General features: G+C 33.6%; 1 protein-coding gene across 5 annotated transcripts; it reads left to right on the top strand.

The window, feature by feature from the left end:
* The first annotated feature begins 1,987 nt into the window (after positions 1-1,987).
* LOC111702260 (vinculin) lies at positions 1,988-14,268 on the top strand. 5 transcript variants are annotated; one of them, XM_023473894.1, is made up of 17 exons: positions 1,988-2,196; positions 3,694-3,786; positions 4,476-4,625; positions 4,936-5,030; positions 5,155-5,224; positions 6,109-6,207; positions 7,113-7,178; positions 7,272-7,288; positions 8,230-8,284; positions 8,877-8,958; positions 9,527-9,576; positions 9,783-9,902; positions 10,055-10,128; positions 10,409-10,504; positions 11,310-11,431; positions 11,665-13,234; positions 13,556-14,268. In XM_023473894.1, exons 1-17 carry the CDS (start codon positions 2,158-2,160, stop codon positions 13,569-13,571), a joined length of 2,814 nt encoding a protein of 937 aa, XP_023329662.1. In that variant the 5' UTR covers positions 1,988-2,157; the 3' UTR covers positions 13,572-14,268. The 5 variants fall into 5 exon arrangements, with proteins under 5 accessions (XP_023329662.1, XP_023329661.1, XP_023329660.1 ...); XM_023473893.1 differs by having other exon boundaries at positions 13,551-14,268; XM_023473892.1 differs by having other exon boundaries at positions 13,544-14,268.
* Positions 14,269-14,544: the final 276 nt, after the last annotated feature.

The following is a 14,544-nucleotide window of genomic DNA, read 5'->3' as shown; positions in this document are numbered from 1 at the left end:
GCAATGGTTAGTGAATATACCACAAAGGTAAAATAAAAAAAATAATAAAGTGAAAAACAAACTTTTGCTTAAAGAAAAACAATCTTTGTATAAAAGATTACAGTGTTAATAAATATTTCTGATATTTATCACTTAATTTGATTGAAAAATTGGAAACAAGGATTTTCTTATTTGTATTAAAATATCATATTCTAATTGTAATAATAATATATGTATTTCTTGCATATTGTTACAATAAACACCTTAATTTATATCATAATCATTTTATAAATATACTTTTGCATAAAAAACAAGTCTCTGTGTAAAATTTTAACAAAAAATGATTTGATGTATTTTTTCTATATAATATTCTAATTGAACTTATAAACATAAAATCATATACAGTGATAACCAGATAACTCTGGAATAGCAAGTCTCGACTTTTAAACTCAAGTTATGACTTTTAATAGCGCATTGAACATGAGACATTTCATCAATTCTTTTGATTGCTCCGAAGTTTTGGTTCAAACAGTAACTTTTAATATTGCATACAATAAATTAGATTTCAATGACTATAATATACCTCTTAGTTTAAGTATTTCCAGGAATTGTAGCTGGAATCATTCCAGCCACAATATGTATTCATTCGTATTTTTTTTATCAAATAATATCATTAATTTAAAGACGGCCCTGTAGGACAATATAACTAATAATCTATTGTTCAACTAAATAGTTAAACACAGGTAGTTATAATACGAAGCTCTCTGTATTGTTATACCATGTATCAATGTATATCAGAGAAAGGAATGGGAAAGTCCCCCCCCCCCGGCACCAGCAGGGAATATGGTTATAGTATGTTAATCATTTACCTGAGTTATAATAAGTGTGTAAACGTTGCATTTATTTTAACCATTGCCATAGATACATGACTTGGTGACGTATATATTTATATTTATATAAAACGACATTTAATAAATCGTTATTTTTAGTTAAACAAATCTTTATTTCATTATCTTTTACTTTGAAAGCAATTTTAATATAGCATGACTCCCATATAATATTTTTATTGATCTTTGGTATCAAACAACTTAACAAATTATCCCCCCCTCCTATCAATTTTGTACATGACCCCTTTAGTATTTATTTAGGGTCAGGTTAGGTTAAGACACTTTCTGGGCCGAGCGCTGCGGCCACGGGTTAGGTTAAGTTAAGACACTTTCAGTAAGATCCATGTACAAATAATATAGGAGGGGGGGTCCAAAAATCGTTCTCTAGGAATATACCAGAGGGTGGGGGTATTGCCCTTTTTGTAAATAGTATCAAACATTCTTGGTCACCAGAAACTGCAATCTTTTACAAATTACAAAAATATATACCGTGTTTCTTTAAAATCTTAACTTTTGCCACTTCATTCTTGTTTCTTCAAATTAATCAAATTGACCACAAAATAAATCATTTCCAGAAATGACAGATTTAAGTGGATAGGGGGGGTCCGTCACATTAAACGTTTTTTGGACCCCCCCCCTTCTATCAATTTTGTAAATGACCTAGATTTTAACTTAAGATTTTTCTTTATTATTTAGTATTATTTCAGGGTAAGGTTAGGTAAGGACAATTTCTGGGCCGAGCGCTGTGGCTATGAATGGCTTGGGGGCCGAACGCCGCGGCTAGGGAAGGCTAGGGGGTTTTTTAGACTAAAATAACTGTTATTTTAGCTTTGGATTTCTATTTAGCTGATTTTTAAAAAGCAACATTTAAACTACAGGTATCAAGGATAGGCCTAGGAAAAGCTTGACATTTCGTAATTTTTACTTTTTTGCTTATAACTGTTTATGGAGATTTTTTTGCCTTTTCAATGCTTTTTTTTTGCCTTTTTAATGCTTTTTTTGCCTTTTTAATGCTTTTTTTGCCTTTTTAATGCTTTTTTTGCCTTTTTAATGCTTTTTTTGCCTTCTTAATGCTTTTTTCGAATTTCAGGAAATATCTCAACACAAATATAAAACTCAAAGAAAATCTTAAAATGATTAAAGAAAGGTGGCTGTATCCCTCGACTTCAATTAATCCACAGAGCCATGTAAAAAGGCAACCGACTGAGCGCTTTATGAACAGATTTAAAAGTTTTTACATCAGGTTTCCCGGCTGGTGATTATCCATGAGGAAGGAGAGGCTGGACATCAGATGCCTGACCTCGAGAGGCCGGTTCAAGCTGTTTCTAAGGTCAGCGTAAAATAGTGCTTAAGAGTTAGGAAAACAGAGGCCTAATATAAAGAATTGAAACCACCAAAAACCGGTTCCAATTGTGCGCAATCTCGAAACGCTCAATTTAATTTCAAGTGATACCAACAAGGAGTATGGAATATAAGGGAGAAGGAAATTATCCGGTGTAGTGCATGGTGCCGACTCACCCTAAAGTTTAAAACCTTTTAACACAATATTAGACATAAAAAAACACTGTTAAAACATTAAGTATTATTAAACAGGGAAAAAAGTAGGCTGAATAACGCCAAACAAAAGCTTTTTTTGGAAGTAAAATTATTGGCAATGCAAACGTATTTTCTTAAAATATAAAAAATTGGTTTAATTAAATATGGTAAAGTAAATAACCACACTTAACTAAAAATACGACATTTAAAAACTCTTTGTCAAATGAAGTACCGTCTCAAAAGCATGTATAATCATCATATGGTAGGCCGGGTCGGGTCGATTCCTTCTCCAATATATTCCATACTCCTTGGATACCAACCATATTTGAGACACTTCTCAAATTTGAGCGCGTCTCAAATTCTTTAAATTCGGGCTCAGATTTATTTTACTCATTTACCTTAGGAGATAGGGTCAAAAGTATTAGGCATTTTTGACATAGCAAATCTAAAATAAGTTCATATTAATGTAAAACAGGCTGGCTAACTTAAACTACTATTGTACTAGGATTTAACTAGCCCATAATTCTTTTAGTACTGTACTGTTGGCTGTGACTAACATAAAATATTACTGTCCTGTAGGCGGTTGCTAACCTATTTTACTTTTTTGTCCACAGGACATGATCGGGTTGTAACGATCAGATCTCGGAATTTTTACTGTGAAAGTTTGGTGTTGTTTGGGTTTATATTGATATACCAGGGATTGTAGTCTGGCAGCACATTCATCCGTCCACGCTTCATTCATACTGAGAAGAGGGTTGACAAGATTCCAGCTGCCTAAGGGCTTCTTAGACCTGAGAATAATAGAGTGCAGGAATTCTTCCGAAAAACTGGAATGAGGCCCATGTGCCTTTTAGACAGAAAACATCTCACTCATTGCTCCCAATCTATTGTAAGCCTGGATTGTATTCCTCCAGGGACCTATAGCTGGCAAACATAGACTCTCCCTGCTTGTCCACCTTTCCTTTCTTCATCATCATTCACTGTGATCAATCCACTTCTTCTTGCTTAGTAGAAAGCACGCACCCTTGCGCTGCGAGAGTTGTTGACAGCCGCCCTTCAGTCCTCCTACAACCGTCAGGTTACATAACATAACGTTTTTGAAACCACAGGTTAATTTGGAGTACTGGAATCGAACCCGTGAACACCAATCCAGTTCCTGGCTGGGGACAAGTGTGCTTAACTTCAGTGAGCTAACGAGAACTTGTGTCATACACTCCCAACCCCACCCCACAACCTATATTACTGATTACAACTGTGGCTAACCTATAATACTAATATTACTGTACTGTAGGCTGTGGCTAACCTAGCAAAGGTTGGTCGTGAAATGGTTTTCTCTACAGATGATTCAATTCTACAGCAGGATATGCCTTTAGCGATTACTAAGGTATTAGAACTTTATATTTTCTTTCTCATTTATTTCCCCAAATCATTTTTTGCGATATGTCAGTGCTTAGGATCCATTTAATTTTGATGCGGATCCGGATCCTGGATCCGTACTGGAAAAAATTGGATACGGATCCAGGTCATTTCTTTGCTGATTAACTGAATAAAATAATTTTCTAATTTTTTTTTTTCGCATATTATTATCCTAAATTTTGTTAAACCATTCGGAAATGAGGAAATTTTTATAACCTCTCTTTTTTTTTCATAAGTTAAGATTTGGATTTTAGGAGTAAAAAGTTTTTTTTATGCAGTTTTTGGTTGATATTTTACCCTTTGGACCCGGATCCGTGGATCCGCATATTTTTGCGGATCCGGATCCAGGAAGCCAAAATCTTGCGGATCCAATGGATCCGGATCCTAAGCACTGGATATGTGCAAGCATTTCTAAAGTTTTGGAGGGGAAAATGAGCTACGGAAACGATCATGCATGCATTCTGCTTCTTAACCTATTAAAGTTCTTTAGATTCATTCATTTTAATAAGTAAACTTTTTTATTAAATGTTTTGGTAGAATTTTGTTATTTGGATCCATATCCGCAGATCTACATTTTTTTGTGGAGGAAGCTAGAATATTGCCATCTGGAATTGTGTAAACACAGTTACACAATTCAAAAAATGTTTGTTTAAAAAGGTCGAGAATGCATCTTCGTTATTGGAGGAAGCCTCGAACATATCCCGGGACGATCCCTACTCGAAGATGGCTCGAACCAAGCTGATCGAAGGCTCGAGATGGATTCTACAGGGAACATCAAGTGTCCTACTCTGCTTTGACGAATCTGAGGTTTGTATATGGAAATTTTTGCTTTACAAATCGAAACTTTTTTTTTTCAAAAATCGATTTTTTTTCTTCAAAATTGTATTTTAAAAAATACCACGGGCAAAATCGCGCACTTAATCTAGTAAATAACTAAGTTGTGAATAAAATCTTAATTCTTTCTCTTCAAATTGAAACGGTGTTTTATTTTACGTTTTAGTTTTTTTTTTTACAAAAACATTAGTTTTTCATAAATCAAGCAACTTTGATTTCCTGGTTGATTGGTTGATTGATTGGTTGATTGATTGATTGCTTGATCTGAGATTTGACTGACTAGGTGAGAAAGATCATCAAGGACTGTAAGAAGGTTCTGGACTATCTCTCTGTGGCCGAGGTGATCGAAACCATGGAGGACCTGGTTCAATTTGTCAGGTATATATTATGCACAATTCATGGTTTGACTGAATGGTACAAGTTACTTTTTCCATCTCTCTTTTGATTTAAATTATAAAAATAACATAAAAAAGTCAAATTTTTTAAAGACTAATTGTTGTAGGGACTTGTCACCAAGTCTGAGCAAGGTAACCAGGGAGGTTGAAAAGAGAGTGGAAGATCTAACTCATCAGGTTTTATTTCAATTTATTCAATGTATAAAAAATTCCCCGTATAAATCGGGAAAATTCTTAAAAATAGAAGGCTGGATCAATAATATGAAACTTTGACCATATAAGGTAAATAAAAGTGCTTTCTGAAGTAATTTAACCTCTTCTGGTATTATAGCATTTCTTATTTTTCATTTTCGTTACTTTCATTAGTAGATTTTATGAACTGTTCAATGTATTCGTTATTTTATTCCAGGTTCATCGTTACTTTCATTAGTAGATTTTATGAACTGTTCAGTTTATTTGTTATTTTATTCCAGGTTCATAGTTATATTCATAGCAGATTTTATGAACTGTTCAGTTTATTTGTTATTTTATTCCAGGTTCATAGTTATATTAATTAGCAGATTTTATGAACTGTGTATTGTAATCGTTATTTTATTCCAGGTTCATCGTTACATTCATTAGCAAATTTTATGAACTGTTAATTGTATTCGTTATTTTATTCCTGGTTCATCGTTACATTCATTAGCAAATTCTATGAACTGTTTATTGTATTCGTTATTTTATTCCAGGTTCATCGTTACATACATAAGCAGATTTTATGAACTGTTCAGTGTATTTGTTATTTTATTCCAGGTTCATTGTTATATTAATTAGCAGATTTTATGAACTGTTCAGTTTATTCGTTATTTTATTCCAGGTTCATAGTTAAATTCATTAGCAAATTTATGAACTGTTCATTGCATTCGTTATTTTATTCTAGGTTCATCGTTACATTCATAGCAGATTTTATGAACTGTTAAGTTCAGTGTATTTATTTATTTATATACATGTTTATAGTTTAAGATACAGGTAGAAATACAGTCCTTATGAAATTTTAAGTTTATTTATCGGATCATTTCCAGGTTCATCGTGAGATATTATCAAGATGTGTTGAACAGATTAAAACCCTTGCTCCAATACTTATTTGTAGTATGAAGATATTTATTCAGATACTGTCACAGGTAGTTGTTTAATGTTTATCTTTCCACTCATCTATTTACTTATCTAGCTTTTATTCTGTCAGTCTATCCATCTAGCTCTTTCTTACCATCTTTAATTAACAAATGTCTATCTGTTGGTCTATCCACCTATCTATCTATTTATCTATCTATCTATTAACATATCGTCAATTAATTCAAATATTTATTTATCAAATTATCTGTTTAGGGGGTTTGATCTTGCCCATATCTTATATAAAATTTTTATCATCTATGATATCCATCTTTTTACATCCATCTATATATATTTATATATCCATATTTTTACATCCATCTATATATATTTATATATCCATCTTTTTACATCCATTTATATATATTTATATATCCATCTTTTTACATCCATCTATATATATTATTATATCCATCTTTTTACATCCATCTATATATATTATTATATCCATCTTTTTACATCCATCTATATATATTTATATATCCATATTTTTTCATCCATCTATGTATGTTTATATATCCATATTTTTACATCCATCTATATATTTATCTATTTAAAAATGTGCCTCTCTGGGTTCCCTTTCAAATTTATATTTTTGATATATCTATCTTACAGGGTGGCCAAAATGTACGGATTGTACGGATTGTACGGATTGATTTTTTTTTTACCCTAAAATTGTACGGATTGTACGGATTGCACGGATTGTACGGATTTGTTTTCAAATTGTACGGATTGTACGGATTTTATCCTGGAAAATACACCGTTTTTTTTAAATTTTCACTTTATCTATCTATCTATCTATCTATCTATCTATCTATCTATCTATCAATTTCTTATCTATCTACCTATCTATCTATCTATCTATCTATCAATTTCTTATCTATCTACCTATCTATCTATCTATCTATCTATCTAGGGAGGTAAAGGTCACGATGAGGCTGGTGAGAATAGGAACTACCTGGCGGCCAGGATGTCGGAGGAGGTGGGGGCTATCTATCTATCTATCTAGGGAGGTAAAGGTCACGATGAGGCTGGTGAGAATAGGAACTACCTGGCGGCCAGGATGTCGGAGGAGGTGGGGGAGATCATCAGGTTAATTCTTATTGATTGATTGATTGACAGTTGAATGCTTGATCTAATATTCAATTAGGAATTGAGTTTTGCCACAAACTCAATTTTTCTAATTCCGATATCTTGGAAACCTGATGGTGGAAACCCTCGATAATTTAAACTTAGACTATTTGACCTAAAAGAATTCATAGTTTGAAATATCTTATGTATAAGAAATTGGGTTGCAAAGATATAGGTATAAGAAAATCTGGCTTTGTGACAAATACTCAATTCCTATCTCTTTTAACTTAATGGTTGATGGTTTTTATTATATAATGTTGGTTGGTTGGTTGATTGATTGATCCTTGATTGATCCTTGATTGATCCTGGATTGATTGATAATTGATGGATCCTTGATGGATCCTTGATTGATCCTGGGTGGATTGATTGATAATTGATTGATCCTTGATTGTTTGATTGATTGATTGATCCTGGATTGATTGATAATTAATTGATACTGTGCATCTATATTTTAAACTGTACAATTGAGCTATTAGATATACCAGATACTGTGCATCTATATTAGATATACCAGATACTGTGCATCTATATTAGATATACCAGATACTGTGCATCTATATTAGATATACCAGATACTGTGCATCTATATTAGATATACCAGATACTGTGCATCTATATTAGATATACCAGATACTGTGCATCTATATTAGATATACCAGATACTGTGCATCTATATTAGATATACCAGATACTGTGCATCTATATTAGATATACCAGATACTGTGCATCTATATTAGATATACCAGATACTGTGCATCTATATTTCATAATGTAAAAAATCGCTTGTTCTGTGTTCTGCATTCACTATTTACAGTGTGAAATTTAAACTAATCCAACTCCATCACGGGGTCTCCCGTCAGAAATTTGACATTTGTTTAACTCATGTGTATCCTAATTCCTAGGGTTCTACAGTTGGTCACATATGATGAAGATGAATGGAGCGGAGATAATCTTCAAGTAAATTTTTATATTTTTAAATTTTTCGAAAAATCGTCCCCTGCGTAGTTTTTGTACTTGATGCCGGCCTTTTATTCAAAAATTATCCTGCAACTTTTTGTATGTAAATAGTCGGAAAATAAATCAAGTTTTATTAATTTATCTGATAGAAGTTTTTGATCCTAAATATATATTAAAAAAACTTGAGATTTTCTGAATTTTGTATGTTGTTTCTCCTCTCAACTAAAATCCTTTATTAAATCTTTATTTTGAATCCCATAATGTTTTTTTTCTGGGGGGGGGGGGCAGAAATAAAGAAATTGGCATGTTTGAAGTTTTTCCCTCTTTCCAATACTCATAATCTATTTTTTAGTTACCTAACTACCAAGGTGGGGAAAAAATATAATTTTTGAAGGGAAAATTGGGGGGGGGGTTAAATGCTTCTACAAGATAATAGTGACCCCTGCTAATATTAACATAATAATACATTACGGGGGTCGATTTTTAAATCCTAATTGCTTCAACAAGATTTGTATTTTGTATGGAGCATGTAAAGAACAACTTAACTTAACTGTTCTTTTTTATTTTTCTTCTAAATTATTGAATACTGAAGGTGATGAGAAGAAGTGCTGCTACTATAGATACAAAGATGGAATCTGCATTGGATTTTCTTAGAGACCCCAGAGCACTAGAAGGTAAAATGAAAAGTAAAACTAAGAAATTATTTATTTATGAAATATAACAAAAACATACAACATTAAGTGTTTCAGGAGAAAATATTTAGAAACCTCTAAAAATAGAGGTTGTGGAAATATTTCCCCCCAATTGTAAAAAATATAAAAAAAAAATAAAAGGAAAGGAAACGGATAAGGAAAGTTGCATAGTTATTGTTTACACTATATTTGATATAAATTGGGGGTGGATTGTTAGTATTTTTCGATGATGAACTTAAAACTTTTAGAAATAAAAATTATAGATTTTGACAAGAAACATATACATCAAAGATTTTTTATTATCTTACAAATTTTAATCCATTTTTAAATATTAAATTAAAAACCATTTTTTTCCAGAGGTATGTATTGTATATTGTATATGATTTCTCAAAAAATCATTTAAGCCCGCCATTTTTAAAATAAAATTTTCCCCCCAACATTTTGGTAAAAAGTATATAAAAAAGAGGTGGGGGGGGGGGGGTATTCCCCCTCCTCGAAAATATATTCCGAGCCAAAAATATTTGGTTAAAATTGTAAAACTATTTTCCAGGTGGAGTAGGAGAAAAATCATTGCGCACAATCCTCGACCTAGCAATCAAGGAATGTAACGCGGCATTTAAAAAAATCAAAATGGCGACTTATTCGTTTAAAATTGAAAACTTTTAAATTAAACGTTTTGTTCAGATTCCTACTTGCCAAAAGGAAGATGAAAATAGACTTAATATTTTAATATATATATTAAAACAAATGGTTTATTTGATTATTAAAAATTGTGATAATTGTTAAACTCTGAATGCCGCGTCCAGGTAGCTGAGGGTTCCCTCCCTCTTGATGCCGAGCATATCCGCCGTGTAGCTGCTGACGTCACAACTCTTACCAACGGACTCTGTGAGCTGAGAGCTGCAGGGCGGGGAACCACGCCTCAGGTAAAAAACTTTGATCTGTCAATATGTTATTATAAATGAACAGGAAAGATCGTCATTTATAATGAAAAATTTTTCTACTGAGGGAAGTGTGAATGCCTTAAAATAAAATTGTATCCAAATTTTTGCTTATCTGTGTAAACTGTATTTGTTAGGCTGAGAATTTGGCTCGAAGTATTGAATCAAGATTAGGTGAGGTCTGCGCTAGTGTTGCTCAAGCCGTATCCAGGTATGCATTTAGATTGAAATCCAGGTAACTGTAATTTCTTTATTGCCAAAAATAGAATGAAACCAATATTATTTAAATGTTGCAACTGTGAACTGGCATCAACTGAAGAATGTCATTTATGGAAATGCTTCCAGCAAAACATTCTGACGATATTTAAATAAACATTTTTAGGAAAAACATGGGTTCCCTAAATAAAAAATAGATTCTCATGACCTATTTCTGATCAATTGATTGAAAGAAAAAAATTTAAGATTATTTTTTAAAATATTAAAATGTTTAGACTAGAGAAGAGTGGAATCCAGCAACCTGCCCATACTGTTCAGGGTAGACTTGATCAAGCTAGGAGATGGTTAGATCAACCTGGACTAGATGATAGGTAATATACTCTTATATATACAGTACTGTACAGGGTATACTAGGAGATGGTTAGATCAACCTGGACTAGATGATAGGTAATATACTCTTTTGTATACAGTACTGTACAGGGTATACTAGGAGATGGTTAGATCAACCTGGACTAGATGATAGGTAATATACTCTTATTGTATACAGTACTGTACAGGGTATACTAGGAGATCAAACCAAAGATGGAAATGAGGATATCTATTAACAGATCTATATTTTAGAAAATCAAGTTCTCTTTGGTATTTGAGAAACTTAATGTGAAGGGAAATTATAAATGTTAAATCAAAATTTGGACATCTTCTTATTGGTCAAATTTTTTTTAGGGGTAAAACCTTTTTTAAATCAAGTTTCTTATTTATTCAAGTAAAACTTGATCATTGACTTAATTATTTGATCTTGTACCCAATTATATAATAATAGGCTTTCAGGACGCTTCGCGCCCATCTTCTATTTTAATAGTTACTAAATCTTTCAGCATTATCTATTTGATAAGACAAAAATAACGATTTTTGCGGATTTACATTTTTTTTGTGGATTCCAAAGTTTTACGGAATCAAAAATGTTTGTAGACAATTTTTGTAATTCTGAGCATTCCTAAACCTTCCCTGGGGTCATGTGAGGTCATACACAAAATTTGGGCCCTGTTCAGCCGTTTTGACGTTTATTTGATACAATAAATATATAAATAGTTATATTCTATCTTCTGATATATCTAGCATATCTTGTACCCAATTATATAATATAATTATAGTCTTTGAAGAGAAATAATGATTCAGGGGTGTTGGACAGCAGGCAGTAGATTTAATCCTAGAAGAAGCCCGGAGGGTTGGAGAAGGATTAAACCCGACCTCTAGAGCTAAAATACAATCCCTCTCCTCAGCAATACGTTCAGATCTAGGTTAGCTGAAGAATTTTATTTTAACTCTGCATTCAGACAATAGTTATTTTATTTAGTTTTCCAGGAGTCAGAACTTTTTTGTTGTCACTCTTAGGATCAAGCGTTGATCTCCACCTGATGCAGTTCTACATATTAATTTAATTTCTCTTCGATATCCCGTGGTTGACCAATGAAATTGAGGGATCAAGTGTCAATTATGTCTCAAATGATTTGTAATTGATTTTGATATTCAGGTAAGCTGTTGGAATCCTCCAGAAGAGGGGATGCTGGAAGTCCAACCGGAATCAACCTGGCGCGAGGTATCAATCATAACCTGGTTGACCTGGTAGACTGTCTCCAGGGTGCCCTGGTTGATCGGGTAGTTCAGGACTTCCTTGATATATCCACTCCCCTTAAACAGTTTGCAGATGCGGTCCTCACTCCCTCCACCGATCCTGTAGAACGGGAGGAGACCCTAGAGAATAAATCTGCCAAACTAATAAATTTCTCAGAAAGGGTTGTATCCACCTCTAAGCTGGTAGGTACAGGGAACACAACAGGTAACAAGAAGGTCTCTGAAGCTATACTAGCAGCTGCAGGTCAAATTGAATCCTTGACCCCCCAGCTAGTAAATGCGGGAAGAATACGCATGGTGTATCCTGAGAACAAAGCAGCTGATGAACACTTTGAAAATCTGCGAAAACAGTACGCAGGAACTCTGGCCAGAGCAAAAGCTTTGGTGGATGAAACAACAGACTCTGTTAGATTTATCGGAGAGTCTGCCCAACTTATGAAACTGCATTCAAAACTCTGTGAGGAGGCGATACATAGACTGGATCCGAGTAAAATGGTGGAGAACACTTCCGCCATAGCACGCTTGGCCAACAGAGTTCTTCAATTGACTAAACAAGAAGCTGACAATTCTGAAGATCCAAGATACATTTCTGTTCTCAACATTTCTGCAGAGCAGCTTCAGTCATGTGTATCTCCTATGGTACAGTTTGCAAAGGTTGTCGCTATGAATATCCAGGACAAGAACGCTGTAGAAGCGTGGCGGAAGCAAAACCAACTTCTTCTCGAAGCCGTTCACGGTGTTCACTCAGCGGTCTGTTCAAATCATTCAAATAACGATGAACAACCACCTCTTCCACCCTATCCTGAGCTCTCTGCCTTGAGATTAGACGGTGATTATGACGACGCACCCCCTCGCCCTCCACCCCCCGGTAGCGGATACAACATGTACACGCCTCCTCGTCCTCCCCCACCAGACAGCACAGACGACGAGTCTGAAAATCCATTTGACTGTGCCCCTACCCCTAGCCAAGGTCCAATCATGATGGCTGCACACGACCTTCATCAAGAAGTGCGTCAATGGTCCAGCAAAGATAATGACATCATTGCTGCTGCCAAGAAAATGGCAAACCTGATGGCAAAGTTAAGTAAGTTGGTCCAGGAAGAGGAGGGAAGCAAGCGTGAGCTGATATCTATTGCCAAAGCTATAGCAGAGGCAAGTGATGAAGTATCCCGATTAGCTAAGGAGCTTGCAAAAGAGTGCACAGATAAGAGGATGCGCATCAATCTTCTTCAAGTATGTGAGCGTATTCCTACAATCGGAACTCAACTCAAGATCCTCTCAACAGTCAAGGCGACCATGTTGGGAGCTCAAGGGTCCGAAGAAGACCTAGAAGCCACCGAGATGTTGATCGGGAACGCGCAGAACCTGATGCAGTCCGTGAAGCAGACTGTAACAGCAGCTGAAGCAGCTAGTATTAAGATAAGGACAGATGCTGGAATCAGGTTGAGATGGGTGAGAAAGAATCCATGGTATCATTACTAACTACTCAACCAGAGCTTAAAACTTTAGAATGAGATATCCCTTATCTCGATTACTTAATCTGAGTATCCAATGGACACACTTTTGATTTTCTTCTTAAACTGTTATTTCTTGGATATAGTAGAGAAAAATCAAAAACTGGTTTTTAAAATTAGAGAGTTCCTCCCGTTTCTTTATATTGATCTTAAATGGCGCGCAAAATTTCAAATTTATCGGCTTCATATACGTGACTCTGATTGGTCTTGATATTAAGAAAAAGAGAGGATCAAGCATTAATCTCGATATCCACCATTCTAAAGTTTTCAGTTCAGGACACAACACACCTAGGATGTAAATGGTTGTAATCTTATCCTGAAAAATTTTTATTTTACAAAATTTGTATGTCACAGAAAACCAAGAAACCTCTAGCGACAGATTTCAACAAAAATGCGTTTTTTTCAGCATACCCTGATCTCGTGTGCATTTTTTTCATCATTGTTACCAATCCATCACAAAATTGTAACCGACGTCCGTTCCTGATTATATTTTTAACGCATATAAAAGGGTTCAATAAATTGAACTTTAAATGAGAAAATTGTTTTCTTAAAACTTTGTTATAAATTAAGTGCCTAAATATGACTGATTGCAGTAAATCACTGAAAAACTAATAGAAAATTTTTTCTAATGTCTAATGTCAAAAACTTTCAGATGAATCCGATTTTTTTATATTTTGTATTTTGTAAGATTAAGTATTAAAGTCTGCATTTATTATGATTTTTATCCAAATTGTTGATTTTTTATAAAAACTAGTTTGACCAGTTCTATATTTTTTGTGATATTTCTTATGCAATTGTTAGATTTAGATCATGCATTAAATACTAATTTATTTTCAATTGTAAAACCAGTTTTGTAAATCTTTTTTATGAACATTATAATTAACACATTTTTTTAAATTTCGCTCGTAACTTGGTTGATTTTTGTTGTACTTCATTGAAAATAGTGAATTCACTGTAATATTAAATCCCCCCCCTCATCCCCAAAAAAATTAAAAGTAATTAAAAAATAATCGACTTATTAATATTTCAGTATGTTTAAAAGAAAATCCCCGTTGCTTTTAATTTCTTCAGAGAAACATAATTTTTTGATGTCTATGAGAATAAGTAAATAATCGACCTTAAGTATTTTTTATATGTTTAAATTTTTACTCCTTTCCTAGAACTAAATCTTCCTTTTTGAGCTTTTTATATGCTATATGATAAGGTTGTGACTAATTTGTATAAATTTACAGATTTAGTTTGAGAATGGAGTAGGGAGGAGTGAT

The sequence above is a fragment of the Eurytemora carolleeae genome, unplaced genomic scaffold, assembly GCF_000591075.1.
Source record: "Eurytemora carolleeae unplaced genomic scaffold, Eaff_2.0 scaffold466, whole genome shotgun sequence".
In the NCBI taxonomy this organism is placed as follows: Eukaryota; Metazoa; Arthropoda; class Copepoda; order Calanoida; family Temoridae; genus Eurytemora; species Eurytemora carolleeae.
Note: the sequence above shows the minus strand (reverse complement) of the source record. Positions and strands in the feature narration are given on the sequence as shown.